At 27.6% G+C, this 20,353-nt stretch overlaps 1 protein-coding gene across 7 annotated transcripts in view; it reads left to right on the top strand.

Annotated features, from left to right (window-relative positions):
- The window catches only part of LOC111688479, a 58,585-nt gene that overhangs the window by 21,145 nt on the left and 17,087 nt on the right, over positions 1-20,353 (top strand). Inside the window, exons 1-7 of one of the 7 annotated variants that reach the window (XM_023450992.2) lie at positions 3,018-3,390; positions 4,159-4,243; positions 11,780-11,968; positions 13,162-13,377; positions 14,802-15,283; positions 19,454-19,550; positions 20,322-20,353. The exon at positions 20,322-20,353 is cut by the window's right edge and continues 742 nt beyond it. In XM_023450992.2, the coding sequence (XP_023306760.2) occupies positions 3,184-3,390; positions 4,159-4,243; positions 11,780-11,968; positions 13,162-13,377; positions 14,802-15,283; positions 19,454-19,550; positions 20,322-20,353 (1,308 nt within the window). In that variant the 5' untranslated portion in view covers positions 3,018-3,183. Of the gene's footprint in view, positions 1-3,017; positions 3,391-4,158; positions 4,244-11,779; positions 11,969-13,161; positions 13,378-14,801; positions 15,284-19,453; positions 19,551-20,321 lie in introns of those variants that run through there. The other 6 variants (XM_046956616.1, XM_046956620.1, XM_046956612.1 and 3 more) reach the window with 6 other exon arrangements.

Raw genomic sequence — 20,353 nt, 5'->3', positions numbered from 1 at the left:
TTTAGTAGTTACCGAATTATTTCTCTCTTTTTTTTCCCTATACCACTGTGGAGCCCTCAATTGAAAGCCCGTCCACTATTCTCTAAATGTTCACATGAATGTCAAAGATCTTCATTTCAAAATTTTGAGATTCTAGTTTTAAAAGTTTCTCAGATATACAATTGTTTTTATTTATATGGGAACTCCAAATAAAAGTCCGCCTTCTTTTCTCTAAAATGTTCAGATGAATATTAGTATTTTAAATATCAAGTTATATTTGGTTTCCAGATAAACAAATTTTTGTATTTATTTATAAGGGCGGTACAGCTCCCCTTTTTGGTGATTCACCGATTTATTACCTGGGTGTTTAAGTTCTTCATGCCAAAATTTTAGATTCTAACTGTAATAGTTTGTAACGGTGTTTATATGGGAGAAATCACACTTTTTGTAGTTTTTTTTCACAAAATGGGGCTTTGATTATTAATTATTGCACCATTTTATAGCAAAATCGTAATGTATACAAAATTATTTTTCCAAAAAGAAAAACTGTAAATTGGTTTTGAGTTATTAAAAGAATTTTGTGATTCTGATGACACATTCTAGTTTTAAAAGTTTCTCAGATATACGAATTTTTTAGTATTATTTATATGGGAACTCCAAATAAAAGTCCGCCTTCTTTTCTCTAAAATGTTCAGATGAATATTAGTATTTTAAGTATCAAGTTATATTTGGTTCCCAGATAAACAAATTTTTGTATTTATTTATAAGAGCGGTACAGCTTCCTTTTTTGGTGATTCACCGATTTATTACCTGGGTGTTTAAGTTCTTCATGCCAAAATTTTAGACTCTAACTGTAATAGTTTGTAAATGCGTTTATATGGGAGAAATCACACTTTTTGTAGTTTTTTTTCACAAAATGGGGCTTTGATTATTAATTATTGCACCATTTTATAGCAAAATCGTAATGTATACAAAATTATTTTTCCAAAAAGAAAAACTCTAAATTGATTTTGAGTTATTAAAAGAATTTTGTGATTCTGAAGACACATAAAAGTAAATATACGACAATTTTTTTAATTTTGAAAAATTTTACAAAAAAATATTATGTTTATCTTAATAGGATTTATAAATGTGCTAGAATGAAGTTTGGTCCAAATTGGATACCGCTAAACTTAGTAAAGTTTAGTCTGTGGTTAAAAAGGACCATTATTTTAACAGCGTCTCCGAAAATCTAATTTTAAAGTTTAAAAAAATTTGTTAAATGGATTTCAAAAATTTAAGTTTTCTATACTGAATATTATAAAGAATATATATAAGAATTAAACACAAAAAGAATACTTTTCATAATTTTACCGTACATGCGATGTGAAATTGATGGATTTCAGGAAAAATTAAATTTTTGCCAATAACACTAGACAACACTGAAAATATCTTTTAAATAAAAATAGCTGATTCCTATGTATTTCTACCCACTGAGTTCAAAATTGTTTCCGGTTAGCTGTAGTTTCCAAGATATTGTGGTTTTTGTGAAAACGTTATTTAAGAATTTTTTTGGTATTTTTTTAATAAGGCTGACAGTTACTATAGGATACCCTGGATGTCTTATAGCGAAGTTGAAAATTGTACTTTTTTAATTTATCTTTATAACTATAATTTAAGGCAAATACAATATAGTACCAACACATAACAATAACAACAATTTTAAATAACAATTGGAAATTCGTTAAAAATTTAGTGAAATTTTTTCAAACAAATTCGTGATTTTTGATTAATGTATATTTGTTCTTCATATATCATTATACATAAAACATATATACAAATATAAAACTTTGAAAGCAGTAAGATCCTTACAAACATCAAGAACTTATATTTTTTTAAAGAATGGACATCGCATTTATCCAATTCACTGAAAATGATTCTAAATCGATATAGGGCCAATATATATTGTGTATTTAATTATGAATACATTTTGACAAACATGAAATTCTTCATATATTAAAATTTCCCCCTAAATTTTTGTGATTCTAAAAACATATAAAAGATTTAGTTTAAAAAAAAATGACAAGAAATAATATGTTTATTTTTTAAGATTCATAAATGTGCAATTACGATTTTTTGTTCAAATTGGATTACGCTTACAGCATCTCCAAAACTCTAATTTCAAACTTAAAAAATGTTTGTTATATGGGAGAAAATATCACTTTTTGGACTATTTTTTCACAAAATAAAACTACAAAATTGTCTTTCTAATAGGAAAAACTTCAAATTGATTAAAAAGGTTTTGAGTTATTGAAATTTCCTCCGAGAATTTTGTGATTCTACAGACACATAAAAATAAATATAAGAGACTTTTATTTAGTTTTAAAAAAATTTCCAAAAAATATGTTTATCTTTATGAGATTCATAAAAGTGCTTACTCGGTTTAGTATGTAGTTAAAAAGTGACATTATTTAAAAATCATCTCCAATTGTTGACTTGGGCAATAATTGAGCGCATTCCGCATTTATTTTATTGATTTATCCTAAAAAAGCATAAGCTAGTTTACATTTTACCACTATAAATATGATTTGTTAAAATTGTATTTATAAGAGAATGAATGGGATCATCCAAATTTTTTAGAGTCTAAACACAATATGTAATAAAATTCTTTGTCGCCCTGTGTTGTTTTGACCCATTTAAATGGTAATATATATTCATACACTCATATTTGTTTGCTTTAAATAATAAATTATATACAAAATATATTTATTATTTGTTGACTAATAGAACATGTATAAAAATGTTTTTGTTAATGTTGGCGTTAATATTATTTGAGTATCTTGTATTAATATGTAGAATAAGAACAAGTGTGTTTGTCAGTCAGCATGATTTTATGTCTCTCTTTAATCTTAACGATATTTACATACTCACAAGAGAAATAGTCAGATTCGGATGATTGTTGGCACTATTATGGCGCTCGCAACTGATTTTTTTGCTGTCAGGCAAATTTGTTTTTTGTGGGGATGGACAGCGCATGTTAATATGCTGTGGGGGTTAGTTAGATCGCATTTTAATTTGGTAACGAGCGGAAAATGATTCTATATATTTTGAAATAAAACACTCGGGACGCTTATGTATATGTAAAATTAAAAAAAAAAAAATAATGAAAAATAAATAAAACAAATAATAAATCGAATGGAGGAATAAAAATAAAAAAACATAGAAATGTTTAAAAGTGCAAGTACCTCGAGTTTAAATGTAACAGATGAAAGCAGTAGCAATATGAGCGGCAGTGTTAAAAAATCCCAAACCACTGCCAATTGTGTTGTGGAAAAAAAACGTGGATTTAAACCTAGTGATCGTCATGACCCCAACAAAAAACAATTCTTGACTAAATTAAGCCAACAAATATGGCAGAAAAATAACAATACTGTAAGTTTTGGCAGCTAGAAAATTTTGCAGGTCAAAACATTTCACTGCATTTTAAATTAAAAACATCGAAAATTACAAAATATAGTTCCGACTAAATGTAGAATTATGCCGTTATAGATACGATATGAGTTTTTTTTTTGAGTTTTTCTAAAGTTTTAGGTACAAAACTTCAACATAAAGTCTGAAGAGGGTTAAACGATCAATAGGAATAATAAGTACGAAATTGAATTGAATAATAAGATTGGATCTTACAAATATGTATAACAGATATCGATTTTTAATATCAATATCAACATTCAGTATAATATAAAAATTGTGTTCATACTTTTCGAATAAACCAAAACATTTTTTTAATTTTATAAACTAAGTACAAGTTAGAAAATCAATTCATGAATCTTAACACAATTTTCAATACAAATGTTTATGAGATAATGCCCCAGCATTAAATCTTGAAATCTCATCTTAAATACTTATAAAGACGCATCCACGGTAGCCTTTTTTTCAACTGCCATACATTTATTTTTTTTCTTAATTTTTAAAAATGTTTAGTTTTATTGAATAAAATACATATGGAAGAAACAATCAACATTATGGGAGTGTTTTTCAAAAACATTTTAATATTCATTTAAATGAGAATATTCGTAGCTTGAAGAGTACTCAAAACTTGGTGAAACCATATATATAAGTGTTATTTTTAATTAGTACATTAAAAAAAACCTAAAACCTAAGTTTGCCATAATTAAATATAATTTTGTTTATAAATGTTAGGAATCTACCAATGTAACGAAGAAAATTGATTTACATAAAATCTTTACACCAGCCACAGATGCTGAGGAAATTTTGCCTAAAAATCGTAAGTACTTTAAAACTGTTATCGAAAAATGCAGTGGTTATTATGTTGTTCTTATTTTTTACTAAATTAAATTAAACATTTGAAACGAAATTTTAAGTTTTCTGTTGCAATTACTCGTATAAAATTGAACTCAGTAATATATTATTTCAGGCTAATCACGCAGTAGAAAGAACCGACTACTTTGCCTTCTAACATACTGCATAATATAAGACAGTTGATATTGTCTAATTTTCTAATTTTAAGCATATTTAGATTTCATAAAAAAGAAAAAGAATTAAATTAATATTTATTTTAATCATAAAGTTGGAAAATATAAATGCTAACATGAAAATTAGAACTTACAATGTAGTTGTTAAATAATAAGTAAGTGTTTCAACAATTGATGATTTTCTCCAAACAAAAACTTTTTTTGCAGAATATCATAAAGAAATATAACTTGCTAATAAAATTGTTGAAACATTTTTTTAGAATACCGACTTTTACCATATTTTTAAAATTCAATATTTTTTCCAATTTTACAATGAAAAAAATCCTAATATCTACGAAAAATGTCGTACATAGTACGAATCTTTTGTTGTTTCACACCACGAATTTTTCGTAATATATACGAAATTGTACGAAATATTTAAGTATTATTTTAATTATTTTGCATTATCTTTGAAAAATTAATTTACATAAATTGAAAAAAGTGTATTTTGAATTAATATGGTAAAATTTACGAAATATTAATTTATGCAAACATTAAAATAAATTTTCTAATTTTAGTAAAAAATTATTCTAGAATAATTAGAATTTTTCATTAAAAATGTTAATAACAATTTTCTATTTCAAAATTTCGTTATAATAAAAAAGTAAAGCAACTGAAACCATTGTATTTTTAATAATAAATATAAATATTATTAAATCTTAAGAAACCAGCAAGTTAATGAAGAATTTTCAGAAAAATTCATTTGCCTTTGACTGGTTCACATAAAAATCGTTTGTAAATGCAATGATATATAAGTGTACTCCAAACATAAATTTAGATATTTCGATAAATATTATTGCATTTATAAACGCCACCTTTATTAATTTAGGAAAATAATATAAGTATGTGATACATAATTAAGTACATAGTTAAAAATAATTTAAGTATATAAAATAAATATAACATAAAAGTCTACTACCCATTTCAAAAACAAGAAACATATGTAACTTTATGCAAACAAAAACTAGAATTAGTAATATTAACCTAAAAATTAATTTCGCAATTATTACATAAAACTGCAGTAATTCAAGAACTTCTATAATATTGTTTAGATTATACTATATTACTAAATGCTTGCCAAATGCTCTACTAATTTCACATAATATTTTTTTGTAACGCCACTTTTTAACAACATATAATTATCATCAAATACTAACATTTAATTCGGTAACATAAATTTCATGCGTTTTGGTCATAATTTAATGTTTTAAAGTCGTCCATGTTATTAAATGAGTTATTCAAAAATTTGATTGCATAAATGGTATAAATATTTTTGGATCCGCGCTGACTTAAGGGTTAACTATTAAAAACTGTAGCAGCGTTATAGCATATGTATTAGAAATATTTTAAAACCAACTCTCGATTTAGCTCCTAATCAATTACAATCATGCATTAAAACCCAAACGAGTGTAAAATTGTTTTTGCAAACCAGTGTTACAAAAGCTACTACATTTATTCGTACTGCTTAGAGACAAGTATTAAACATTTTAAGAGAGGTTTATTCCGCACTCTTTAATCCTTCTTAAGCAAGGATCTCTATAAGAAGTTAAATATTAAAATCAACGAAATAAGTATTTGTAGTACATTGTCTAAAGCGTATGTTTTATAAGGAATTAGTTATCGTTTCTAACCGTGGTCGATTTTGGAAGTTTTTTCAAGATATGTTGATATTTACATTTGTGTGGAAACCATTCGGGATCAAGGTTGGCAACCGTCCCGAAACGGTGATAAAGTAGCGGTATCGGTATTTTGACTTATTTCGGTATTGGAATTTTAGCGTTATCGGTATTTTGGCTTATTTCGATATTGGTATTTTAGCGTTATCGGTTTTTTACATATTTCGGTATTGGTATTTTAGCATTATAGGTATTTTGGCTTAATTCGGAGTGATATTTTAGAGCAATTGGTAGGGTACAAAAAATATATTTTAGGGGTAATTTCGATATTTTTTAAATAATTATAAAAATATGTTCATAAATGCATTAGTATTTGCAATCTTTCAAATACTAGAAAATAATATTGGTATTATATGTATTTTTTTAATATTTTCATTCATTAATAAAACATCTATAAAAAGTAACAAGTGAGAGTCCTATATTTGGATATACCCACCATCTAATTATATTCCGTAAAAGGAATGTGCTCTATAAACATCAGGGTGGTAGTTGGAATATGGCTTAAGTCAATTATGGTGATGGTTTTTTAAAAAGAGGGTTTTTAATGTTTGAGAAAAAAATAAAAAACGCCAGTGATATTGTTAATATCAACAAAGTGAAGAGTTAATTTGGAAATTCTAGTTATTTTGTACTGAGATCAGGATTTTCAATCGCTGGTAAAGAACTAAGGACCTTAAAAGAATGTTTTTATTAATTTTCTCGTATTTAGTACTTTAAAACGCAAGAAAAATTCATATAATATAAAAATTAAATTATATATGGGGGTACGTCGACTCTTAGTGGTTCGTAGCAACATCAACAGTTTGCGAAGACGAATAAAAATGTACGAATAAAAAATATTGAAAATATCTAATTTTTTTTAATTCGGAAAGAGCACTGTAAATTATTATTTTTGCTTAAGCTTCTGGGATTTTTAGGGGACTTTTGATGATAAGTAACAAAGGAAAACAAAAAACATACATCGTAGTGAAAAAAGCAGTACAATTGAGTAAAAAAGTACAAATGTTTATTTTCGAAATATTTCAATAATATTGATATAAAACCGCCAGATTGATATTGTTTGTTATGATTTTACCCAATAAACTCATTTGAAAAACAAGTGAAAACGTTATATTCGGCTGTGCCGAATCTTATATACCCACCATAAAACTATATGTTCAATTTTTAAACCATGAACTAATTAGTAATTTTCTGATTTGGACTATATATGTGTCAATTAATAACCGATACTCATAAAATTTTGCATGTGGATAGAACTTGCTTATCATCGCTATACTCTTATTTAAATCTCTTTGCTGACCTTTTATAGCCATTTGCATCACGGGACCTTATATGAGGAATAGGGTCATTATGTTCCGATCTTAAAAAATAGGTTGAGAGGTTTTTGGCTTTTAAGAGAATTACGTGCGTAGCATTTCATCACTTTATTGCCCATTTTCAATACCAAACAAAACTTATCAATAGAGAAGTCTTATATAAAATTTCAACTATCTAGCCCTTCGCTTGTAGTCTCTATTGTGATTTTAGAATACAGATGGACGAACATGGCTAGATCGTCTTAGAATTAAAAGAGTATACAGTACCGGCTCGATTTGCTCAACTACCTATTATTGCAACTGGCCGATTTGCGCAAAAGCCTATTTTTTTACATTACAGTCTATATAATAGCAACTTTTTTCAAAAAATGGTCGGGATAAGTCCAACTTTAAATTTTTTTAAGGAAAAAAAATTATTTGGAAGTATGTTTTTAATTTATTTTATTTTCATTAATTTTGTTTTTCAGTCAGTGTAATTTAAAATGATTTGATCAGTCATAGGCACCTAAAAAACATACTTGTATGTCCTGGCCAATGTTATGGTAGCAAATATTAAATTATTTTAATAAGAAATATATTACTTTACAGTTATTTTTATTGATTAATAAACGAATTAACAACAAAAAACAATTAATTACTTCTTTTTGTTAAAGATATATGTATATGAAATTGTATGGAATTTCAGTGGTCGGTCATTGCAACATTTCGCAAATTGCAACAACCCCGATGTTGTGAACAGTGTTGCCACACAATTTTTCTAACCAAATTTCGAATAAAAAGTCACTAAATTTATAAAAATTTTAGTATAATTATTCTTATTTATTTTATGTTTACATTTGGATATGAACTTTAAAGATATAAATTCACTTTTTGAAATGTGACTAATATGTATGTAATTGGGTCAATTATTTACTCATCATCATCATCAACTTTGGTAGGGAGATTTTTGTTCCTACAAAACTTGTTTATGTTAAATTTTGTGGGGTTATAAGCATTAAAGTAATGCTAATCTGAAAGGAATATGAACTTTAAAGTTATGAATTCATTTTTTGAATTGGGACTAGTATGTATGTAATTGGGGACTTTATATCCAAAACTTGGATTTTTAAAAATTTTGAGCGACTAGCGGCACGTGTTTATGTCGCTTGATCAAGCTAAAATTGCGGATATCTCAATATTTCGAAGGGGGAATCGTTATATTGGGTTCAGACGAACATTCCATTATTGACTTTCTGTCCCTGGACACCAACATTTTTAAAATTTAAACAGGGTGAATTATTACTTACTCCAAAATTTTAAGTCAATCACCCTAGTAAATAATAAGTTCAAGGTTTTGGGATTATCGAAAAATGTCTTTTTCAAAACCCCGGGTTTCGGTTTATCGTTTTTCTTAAAACCAGTCCGCCAAATTGTAAATTTTAGAGCTCATGTCGCTTTCGTTCATATAAAATTGTTCTTTCTTCTTAATTTTTTTTTTAATTTTCAAACTTGTATGCAAAATATTATTACATATAATTATTTGTTTGATTTTTTTAACGTTCTATTTAAATTATTTCCTGCATTGACCAGAATTTAAAACAGTGGTGTGGGGTAAAAAAGTTTCCGCATCAAATTTTTTAAAGTTAAAAACAATATTTTTTATTACAAAACTGGATATTTTCGGTATAAACTAGTTTGATTATTTGACTACGATATTTACAAGCAAGAAAGCAGGGATAGAGGTTGCGGCTTTTCCCTCTTTCAAATTTAGCACCTAAACATGTACGTTATACGTACGTTTAAAAAAAACATGTAAATTCGTTGGTGAATAATTTTACAAAATCGATAAATCGGATGGTTTATGCACTAAAATTGCCCGAGAAAAAGATTTTCGTTATTATAGCATTACTGGCTACATCACAGTGATAGGAACTTATTATAGTTATAACCCTAATATACATATCTAAAAGTGTACATATTATGCTGGAGAATTTCAATATTTGCATTTCCATTCTAATTAGTAATGTACTTTAAGCTTATTTGAATTATAGAAAATGGATAAAATGTTAATAAATTTTAAAAATTTTCCATGATATTTCTTATAATATTGTTTTATTTTGCAAAAAAGGTTAAAATATTTTAATATTTATATAAAATAAGAATTATAATGTGTATTATGCTACGTGTACATGGTTACAGTGCAATCGCTTACAAAAATATCGATTTTTGTCTAAAACTTTCTGGTGTAAAATTTTGGTCCAATGATAACGGGAAACCACCAGAAATCGATTTAAAAGTGTAACATTTGGTACACAATAAGACTTTTTGATTTTTTGTCATAAGATTTACGTTTTCTTAACATTTTTAATATTAAAGGACTAAAAAATACTGAGAATTTCTCAAGTCTCAAAAAAATATTATGAATTTCTTTCAAAGTTTGAACTTTCTTTTAGTAAAACGAGAACAAATAAGACGTTTTTTAATATATCGCTGAAAGAATAGTATGATATACATATAAATATGACCTCTTGATACATGTGTATAAGATACTATATTTTGTTAGTTTGAATTTGTTAAAATTAAAAAATAAAAAAAAATACTTTCAGGTAATCAAGAGTTTGTAATTTTTGATTCAATGTTGTATCTGTATTGGTATTTGTTCATGTAAATATATTTATTCTTTATAATTACCACGTACTGACACTGTATGAATTAAAAACATTTTTAATAAAAAATATATAAACAACTGCCTAAAAGATAACAATTGTTTGCACAAAGTTAGTTTCTTCAATATTTCATAAATAAATTAAATAAAAAGACTAATTATGTATGTATCACATTTTTATATTATTTTATTTATACCACCTCTTAGGAATAATGTTGGCTGTAAATGTGTTATTGGTTTAAATAAATATTATATAATTAATTAATTTTAATGTCGACTTTGGTCTAAAATAGTTTTAAGTGATAAAATTACTTTTCTGATTTGACAGTAATTCATAGAATTGTAAATTTAACAATTTACAGTCCTGAAAGTAAAAACAATTTGAATGCCTGTTTTTATAAGTAAAGTGTGATTTACTTATAATCGACTTAGATACTCGGATAATCAACGAAAGATTTAATAGCTAGTGCTCCATAATGTGTATTAGATTTAAAATTGAAATTATAATCTAATAATGAATAATAACGTTATAAGGCAATATTATTTCAATACCGGATGGTTTATGTTGTTATGTATATGTATTTATTCTTGTAGAATTGCCCCACTTTTTGGATTTCGCCAGTAACGTAACCTAGTTTAAGTATACATTGGTTGTGTCGACAGCTGTGCAAATTTGAAAGCTGAATTCAGCAAAAGAAAGTACAATTATCATGTTGTAAATTTTGCACTTGAAGAATTTATCTCACATAGTAATCAGTGCATTCTCAATTTTAATGAAAAATATAACAAATTTTGAAATAAATTGTCCTTAAGATCTGAATTTAAAGATAAAATACATATTTCTATTACAGTAGGACCTTGATTGTCCTACAATATCAATTATCCGGGATGAAAAAAAAAAATTATTTTGCATGGATTTAATTTTGTTTTGCATTGGCCATTTATTTTTATGCATCGTTTAACCGTGATTACCTCTATTATCCGTGATTATAAGCAAAATTTTTTCTGTTATTTTTGAACAAACAAGCACAATAACAACAAAGTGAATTCCCTTTTTAGTATACGATAAGTAAACCTAGTTTAATTTAGAAGTTTGAGAAAGCGGTTTGTTAGTGATTTTTTTTACAATGTCTACTTTGAAAGATGCAATTAATGCATTCAGTACGTTGCTAAATTTCTTGGAGAGCCCTTGTTCTGGAATTACAAAACAATATAAAATCCAAGTTTACAAAATTAGAAAAAAGAGAAAAGCGACATTAAATGATTATTTTTAAAAATTACAAATCTATCGTTCAATGTTTCCTGAAATCGATTATACAGAATACTTTCGGTCCTGACCATCACGAAAAATTGAGGTTCCACTGTATGTATAACATCATGTGGAAATAAATATAAAAATCTGTTTTTTAGACCCAAAATACGTCGAAAACTATGATTATTGTCAACAATCAAAACTAACCTATCTTAGTTTTAAGACTATAAAGTTAATGTACGCATACGCATAGTTATGCGTATTTAAAATATTTAATAATATTTATATTAAATGCAATGAACATTTACATCCAACACAATTATTCTGTAGTATTTTTATTTTTTATGGTCAGTGGCAAAATAAATTTGCCCTAAAGTTTTAAAATTAAAAATCTTTTTTAGGAAAACTGTATGCTTCCTCTGCGTTTTATTCCCCAACATTACATCCAACAGTGGAAGATCAAGTTGAGCTCGCGCGAAGAATTTCGCATTCCTTGAGTGACATTAGCAACCACCAATCAAGGGGACAATCTATGTATGTCAATCGTAAGAAACGTTCGGTAAAATGGGTACATGAGGGCTGTGGCCAAGGTAAACATATAGGACTATAGTCCTCACTCACTAACTATAATGTTTGCCGCGCACAATTTTTACACATTCCTAAAGAAAATGCAAAATAGCATGTTCTTAATAAACACATATTCACACACATTTTAAACGATTAACACAACATAAAATACAAAATCTGGGCATTATACAAGTCAAACAATAATATTGAACAAATATCTATTTGTGTCTTGGAAATTTACTGGACTTTGTCTTTTAATTATATGAATTCAGTTAAGTAATTCCCTATATTTATAAAAAGAAGAACCTTTAAAAAGCCTCAATTTCAAATAATCATATTAACTGCATTCCTTACGATATTATAACTGTAAAATGTTACTTAAGTCTTTATAGAGCTATGCAATGTATAATTCAAATACCTTAATATTTGTATTACATACACTTGCGTGTAACTGTATACACAATTTTAAGAGATCATATCACTGTGGCATAATTTAAAACAATTATGTTTTCTTAATTTTTCCAAACATAATATTTAGGTGTAAACGTGGACAAAAATTAAAAAAAGGCGATTTTCAAAATGAAAATTTAGTAAAATTGAATTTATGTCATACAATTATACAAAATTGTGTAGCAATTCATGTAATACAAAATTCATGGGAAGGATTTTGAATAAAAATGGCGACTTTAGAACTGGGAAACTACACTTTTTAAATATTTTATAAAAATAATAAAATGTTCGATAAAACTCTATTTTTATTTATTTCTAGTGCGACCGGTCTAATGTAAATGATTTTGTTACTAAAAAAATACACTTATAACCCGATCGAGATACACTGTATACTTTACTAACATATAATACATAATATGTACCATTGTACCTGAAACACACAAGAAAACACCTATATATTTTATAAATGCACAAAAAATAAATCTATATTTTTTAATATATTTGACAAGTAGGATTTCAAAAAAGTGGAAATAAAAACATTTAGTATTTTAAAATTCTGTACAAATATATTTTTATGGGTTTAAATAAAAAAACATAATTGAAATAAATTATATTACGTAATATATCAATACTATGTTTATTTATACAAGTTTAAATTTTGTTTAAAAAATGTCCAATTTATTTCCACTTTATTTGAAACTGTTCTCCTATTGCATTGTTTTCACAAAAAATAAATTTGTCATTTTCTACAAATTTTTACGTAAAGAAGATGAAACTGAACATGTTATAATTACGAATCAAGATGAAAAGGAAAACAATGTAAGTCATCATGAAAAGGTGCCATTGAAGTTTTTAATGAATCCCTATGGTCAAATGCGTGACATAAATTCATTGCGAGAATCGATAAACACTGAGACTGGTCTTCTATCGCCAGATGTAAGTGCTGAAGTAGTAACTGCTTTGCAAGCAAAAACTGGAAAAGGTAAAGTATTCAAAAGATATTGTAAATAAAAATGTAATAAATACATTACATGAGGTCGTTCACCAACAAAACTTTTTTTCAAAAACAGTTGACGAATGGGGGATTTTCAAGACATAAGTCATACAATCAGTTTATAATTAAAACGTGAAGGAGTCATATTATTTATTATTTTTATTATTTTCTATTCTCTGATTTTGTAAGAACATATGTCTTACATCCAGTATTAAATTAAATTGTACAAATATAATTTGTTTGTTTATTTTGTTAATTTTTTAGAATTATGTACTAATGAGCAATGTACAAAGTTTATTTTAAATACATATGTATATTAGGGTGGCTCCCGTTTAATAGCGTTTCTCAAAATTTTTGTTGTCAAAATATAAAAACGTCCTTTTTTGATGTTTTTATAATTTTTTCATATGGGGTTTATAATGTAACAATATCAATTAATTACATAATATAATTCTATGTAAAAATTTTAAAAATTCAAATATTTTCCAAAAATTACGACATTTGTAATAGTTTTGGAGTTGTATACAAATTGTGTTATGTCATTAAAATCGCCTCCCAAAGACCTTTCATATGATACTAAATTTCCATATGGCCTATTCGCCAAAAATGTAAAAAAATCATAAAAACCTTTGATCACCAAATATTGACGTCAGGACAAAGATTTTGAGGAAGGGTATCTTAGAATGAACTAAATTTTAATTTTCGGTGGGAACATCAGCAACTTCAATTTTGGGGCCACCCTAATTATTACTTATTTCATGAGTTTTTGTCGAAATATTAGTCTTCTGTAAAAGAATAAATAATAAAACATTTTTTAAATAATGACTAACATAATTTAACAATATATTTTATTATTGTTTTGTTTACGTCATATTGTTATTATTTTTTAAATAAATTTAAAAAAATACGATTTGATAAATACATATGTGTGTATTTAGTTTTGACATTTAAAACAAATTAATAACTTTAAATTTATCTGTTAAAATATTTATTGTCGCAGATATTAAAAAATATTCTATAAAAAATATATACCTATTCCAGTTTCCAGGTGGTAAAATGGGCAACAATATGAAAATGAATTATTTAACATTTCCTAAGCAGATATAGAAATATTTTTACCAATAATATTTAAAAATTAAACGATTTCTCCTCAATTGAGCTATGTAGTCGTTGTTAGTTTATCAAAAAATTAAAATTAAACACATTTCATTCCATTACTAATTTTTGTTTTTTTCCAATTTGTTATCATTCATATATTTTTTTGTCTATTTATTATGCTTTAAAACCAAATCATGTTTAAACTTGAACGCTTTATGAACTGCTTGCTGAACGCTCTATTTCTCACTTAATTGTTGCAAAACATATACAAATATTTGCTGCCGCCAAAAACAAACTTATAAATCGAAGAGCAGGCGCTAAGCTTTTTGCTAAGCGTCGTAAAGTATCTGAGAAGTGGGTAGTCGACGAAAGTAATGTCGGTGCTCAAAGTCCTTCTGGTCTTCCAGATTATCACCAGTATCAACAACAACCAAGACCATCGACATCACCTAGCATTTTGCCAGCATATACTGATGCAGCAAAGCATCGCGTACAATTAAACTTGCACCAGGAACAATTACTGGAAAAATATGCGAAGCCTGGTTTGAAGGTTGTCCAGACACCCTGGGAAGCAGCCCTAAATTCTGGTTCAGCTAGTGCAGCCTTTGTTGAAGAGCAAAAGCTATCATCCTACCCTAACGCAACACTGACGCCCTCACCAACACCCCAGTTCTATGATGCTAATCAAGGAGGCGTTCCACTCCAAAGTGCACCTACCATCCCCGATAGCTATAGCAAACCATATTCTAACGAAGAATATCAAAACTATCAAACATATGCAGCTCCAAGACAGCAGGTATGTGTAAAGGAAAGGAAAAAATATGGCTAGTATGAACATTAGACCGACTCACTCTGTATGGAAACGTGTTTTTGTTACCCCTCTAAAAATTTAACTTGCTTTGTTTTATGATGATAGCCAAAATATTTTAAGTTGAGCGAGGACTAAAATAAAAAATATATTTTGGAATTATTTTTTTAAAATTTTTTGTTTTGTTTAAAAAAAAAAAGATCGTTAGTAAGAGGTTTTAAAGCTCGTACAATGATGTATTAATCATAAGTTACCGTCTGTTCATAGTTGCCATATTCCAAAATATTTAAAATTTTTAGGTTTTTACTAATACTAATTAAATGTATGCACAATTTTGCACACTACTAGACTTGGCTTCAAAAACCCTTTTATATTTTGTTTAAAAAGTTACAAATATTTTGGGAACCATTATAAAATATAACAAAGATTATTTGAAGCTGGGTAAAATATTGAATTTAACATGAACAAGTAAGAGTGTTATATTCGGCTATGCCGAATCTTTTATACCCACCATCAAATCACTGCCATATAAATGAACTTTGATGTTTTGAATATTTTATTATATATCGATATTAATGAGAACATCAGTGTAACATTTGAAAGAGGTCCATTAATTGAGGTTTTACTATTGACAGTGCTAATTTTTATAGGTAGTAGGGTTATTTAAACATACATATATGGACCAATTCTCATAAAAGTCTGTAGGAAGATTTCAGTTCCTTATTTGATCCACGATCCACACAAAATTTGGTGGAAAGATTTTGGTTCCTAAGATACATACTTATGTGAAATTCCTTCGCTATATTCGTATTTTTACGCCCATAATTAACGTTAAAGTCGTTTTCTGAAGGGGGCCTTATATGGGGGGAAGGGTCAATTATCGACCGATCTACATAAAATTTGGTAAATTTTGACTTGTATAAATCTTACTTCTGTGTAATTTCATTGCTATAATCCAATTTTTAAGCCAGTAATGAGCATTAAAGAAATTTTCTGAATTGGACCTTATATGGGGGGTAGGGTCAATTATGGACCGATCCACATAAAATTTCATAAACAGGGTTTGGCTAGTAAGAAACTTACTTATGTCAAATTTCATTGCTATGCTTGTATTTTTAAGCGATTAATGAGCGTTAAAGTAATTTTCTGAAGGGGACGTTATATGGGGGATAGGGTCAATTATGGACCGATATACATAAAATTTGATTGAGAGATATTGGCTTGCCTGAAACTTATGTGTGTCGAATTTCATCATTATATTCCCATTTTTAAGCCAGTAATGAGCTTTAAAGTCATTTTCTGAAGGGGACCTTATATGGGGGGTAGGGTCAATTATGGACCGATCCACATAAAATTTCATAGAGAGGTTTTGGCTAGTAAGAAACTTTCTAATGTCACATTTTATCGCTATACTTGTATTTTTAAGCGAGTAATGAGCGTTAAAGTAATTTTCTGAAGGGGTAGGGTCAATTATGGACCGATATACATAAAATTTTATTGAGAGATATTGGCTTGCATGAAACTTATGTGTGTCGAATTTCATCGCTATATTCCCATTTTTAAGCCAGTAATCAGCTATTTAGTCATTTTCTAAAGGGGACCTTATATGGGGGGAGGGCCAATTATGGTCCTATGTCCGCCATAATGCAGAATTATTTTGCAGATGTCAAAAAACTGACCTTTGCAAAATTTTGTGGTATTTGCTTCATAAAAAACGAATTTGTGAATATTTGAAGCTATTTGTACAATGTTCCGGGGGGTACATTGTATGGGGGCTATGTGAAACCGTTGACCGATTTTGCCCATACCAAACATTTCTGATCAGACAGACAGATGGCTAGATCGTCTTAGAATATTACGAGGTTCCAGAATATATAATGGGGTCTTAGAGCAATATTTCGATATGTTACACACGGAATGAAAAAATCGATATACCCCCCATCTTTTTGATGGTGGGTATAAAAATCGTGTCCCCCCTACGATATTTTCTTAAAAACTGTCCAGCTCATGTGTGGACAAAACTTAACCAAAAATATTTTTATCATATTACATTACAGCGAATATTTTGAGGGGGTAACTCAAGCACAATTTTTTGTGAGTCGTTCTAATGTACATTGTATATATATTTTTTCTTTTATCCAATTTAAATAATGGTTTTGTAATTGATATACAGTAGTTTTCCGATTTAACGACCATTCAATTGTACGAACATCGCATTTAACGAACTAGCTAATTTTTCCGAACAAAACTTGTTTTTTGTACTCTGTTTAACGAACTAATAAAAATATTATTATTTAAATTAAGATAAAATGACATTTATCAAAAATAACAAATAACCTAAGTTGTAGCAAGCGGTGCTTTTATACCCAAAACTGTAATTCATTCTGTGTTCTTATTAAATTTTAGTTCGATGTAGCTATGTCCGTCCGTCCTTCAGATAATGACTTTAACGCTCAATACTCGCTTAACAATACGAGTACGCCGAGTACTAACCGATATCTCTAACAAATTTTATGGGAATCGGTCCATAATTGACCTTACCCTCCATATCAGGCCCCCTTAAGAAAATTACTTCAACGCTCATTACTCGCTTAAAAATACGAGTAAAGCGATGAACTTCGAGAAATAACTGTAAAGCTCATGACAGAATTAAAAATACAGCGATTAAATTCGACACAAATATGGTTTGAAGGTGGGTATATAAGATTCGGAATTTTGTGTTTTGTACTATTTTTATAAAAAAAGAATAAATTTTTATAAAATACATTTAAAAAATATTTTATATATATATATATATAATATATATATATAATATATATATATTATATATATATATATATATATATATATATATATATAATGTACATTAAATCGACTTACAAAAACTGGTGCTTGAGTTACCCCCTCAAAATATTCCTGTAATGTAATATGATAACAATATTTTTGGTTAAGTTTTGTCCATATATGAGCTGCACAGTTTTTAAGAAAATATAGTAGGGGGGCACGATTTTTACACTCACCATCAAAAAAGATGGGGGTATATTGATTTTGTCATTCCGTGTGTAACATATCGAAATATTGCTCTAAGACCCCATTAAGTAGCCATCTGTCTGTTGTTGGCAAGATAGCGTCCACAAAATAAGAGATATTGAGATGAAATTTTCCCAAAATATATTTTATTGATCAGAAATGTTTGGTATGGGCAAAATCGGTCAACGATTTCACATAGCCCCAATACAAATGTACCCCCCGGAACATTGTACAAATAGCTGCAAATATTTACAAATTCGTTGTTTATGAAGCAAATACCACAAAATTTTGCAAAGGTCAGTTTTTTGACATCTGCAAAATAATTCTGCATTATGGCGGACATAGGACCATAATTGGTCCTATCGACACACATAAGTTTCATGCAAGCTAATATCTCTCAATCAAATTTTATGTATATCGGTCCATAATTGTTCCTACCCCCCATATAACGTCCCCTTCAGATAATTACTTTAACGCTCATTAATCGCTTAAAAATACAAGTATAGCGATAAAATGTGACATTAGAAAGTTTCTTACTAGCCAAAACCTCTCTATGAAATTTTATGTGGATCGGTCCATAATTGACCCTACCCCCCATATAAGGTCCCCTTCAGAAAATGACTTTAACGCTCATTACTGGCTTAAAAATGGGAATATAGCTATGGAATTCGACACACATAAGTTTCATGCAAGCCAATATCTCTCAATCAAATTTATGTATATCGGTCCATAATTGACCCTACCCCCCATATAACGTCCCCTTCAGATAATTACTTTAATGCTCATTACTGGCTTAAAAATTGGATTATAGCAATGAAATTACAATGAAGTAAGATTTGTACAAGTCAAAATTTACCAAATTTTATGTAGATCCCCCCATATAAGGCCCCCTTCAGAAAACGACTTTAACGTTAATTATGGGCGTAAAAATACGAATATAGCGAAGAAATTTGACATAAGTATGTTAGATAATTAAATGTTTCCAGCGGCGCAACCGAATATAGCAATCTAGCTTATGTTGAAATAATTTAGTTAAAAGAGATTTCCACTTTGCAACCCTAACATTTATACATTCATACGTAGATAAGTATCATAACAATAGTAATCATTTTTTTAAATTTTATGTAGGCACAAAACGAACGACAACAATATTCGCAAAGAGAATTAGCTTATAAACCCAGCATACCCCAAGGATGGAAAGCTCCCAGCATGTGTTTGCCTAAAGGTAACGAATTTTACATGTACTAAGTAATATTGTTATGTAATTCTATGTAATATATATATATATATATATATATATATATATAATATTATATATATATATATATATATATATATATATATATATATTATATATATATATATATATATATATATATATATATATATATATATATATATATATATATATATATATATATATATATATATATATATATACCTCCAACACATAGTTGAATCTAAAGCTGTAGTTTTTATAATGATATATGTGATGTTTAAGTAACTTTAAAAATATATGTGCATTTCATTGCAAACATATTTTTTATTTAAGTTTTGCACCACATTCCTTTTCTAATCGGATCCACTTTTCAGAAAAATAGTGCCATTTTAGAGGTATTTTAATTTCCGCTTATTTTGTCTTACTGTGTTATCAGTTTTAAAAACAAAATTTTTTCTCTAAAATTGTTCACCTCAAGTTAACTCCATAGTCAAAAAGAGTTAAAGTATATACACATGTATTATATCAGATTTTCACCAACAATTTTTTGTAACGTTGACAATAATGAAAATTATCTTTAGGTCAACGCAAAATTTTATATAGTTAAGATTAGCTACTAAAATGGTTATTTTACGTTATATACTATAGTCCAACTAAAAAATATTAAAAATTTGATTTGTTGGTCAATCACCTTTAAGTTTACAGTTCTAAAAATAATGATCTTTTTGTCCAAGTCTGATTGAATTCTAATATTTTTTACATATGTTGAAAATTTAGTAGAATATGGATACCAAAGCAACATTGAAATA

This window comes from Lucilia cuprina, chromosome X, assembly GCF_022045245.1.
Source record: "Lucilia cuprina isolate Lc7/37 chromosome X, ASM2204524v1, whole genome shotgun sequence".
NCBI classification, from domain to species: domain Eukaryota; kingdom Metazoa; phylum Arthropoda; class Insecta; order Diptera; family Calliphoridae; genus Lucilia; species Lucilia cuprina.
Note: the sequence above shows the minus strand (reverse complement) of the source record. Positions and strands in the feature narration are given on the sequence as shown.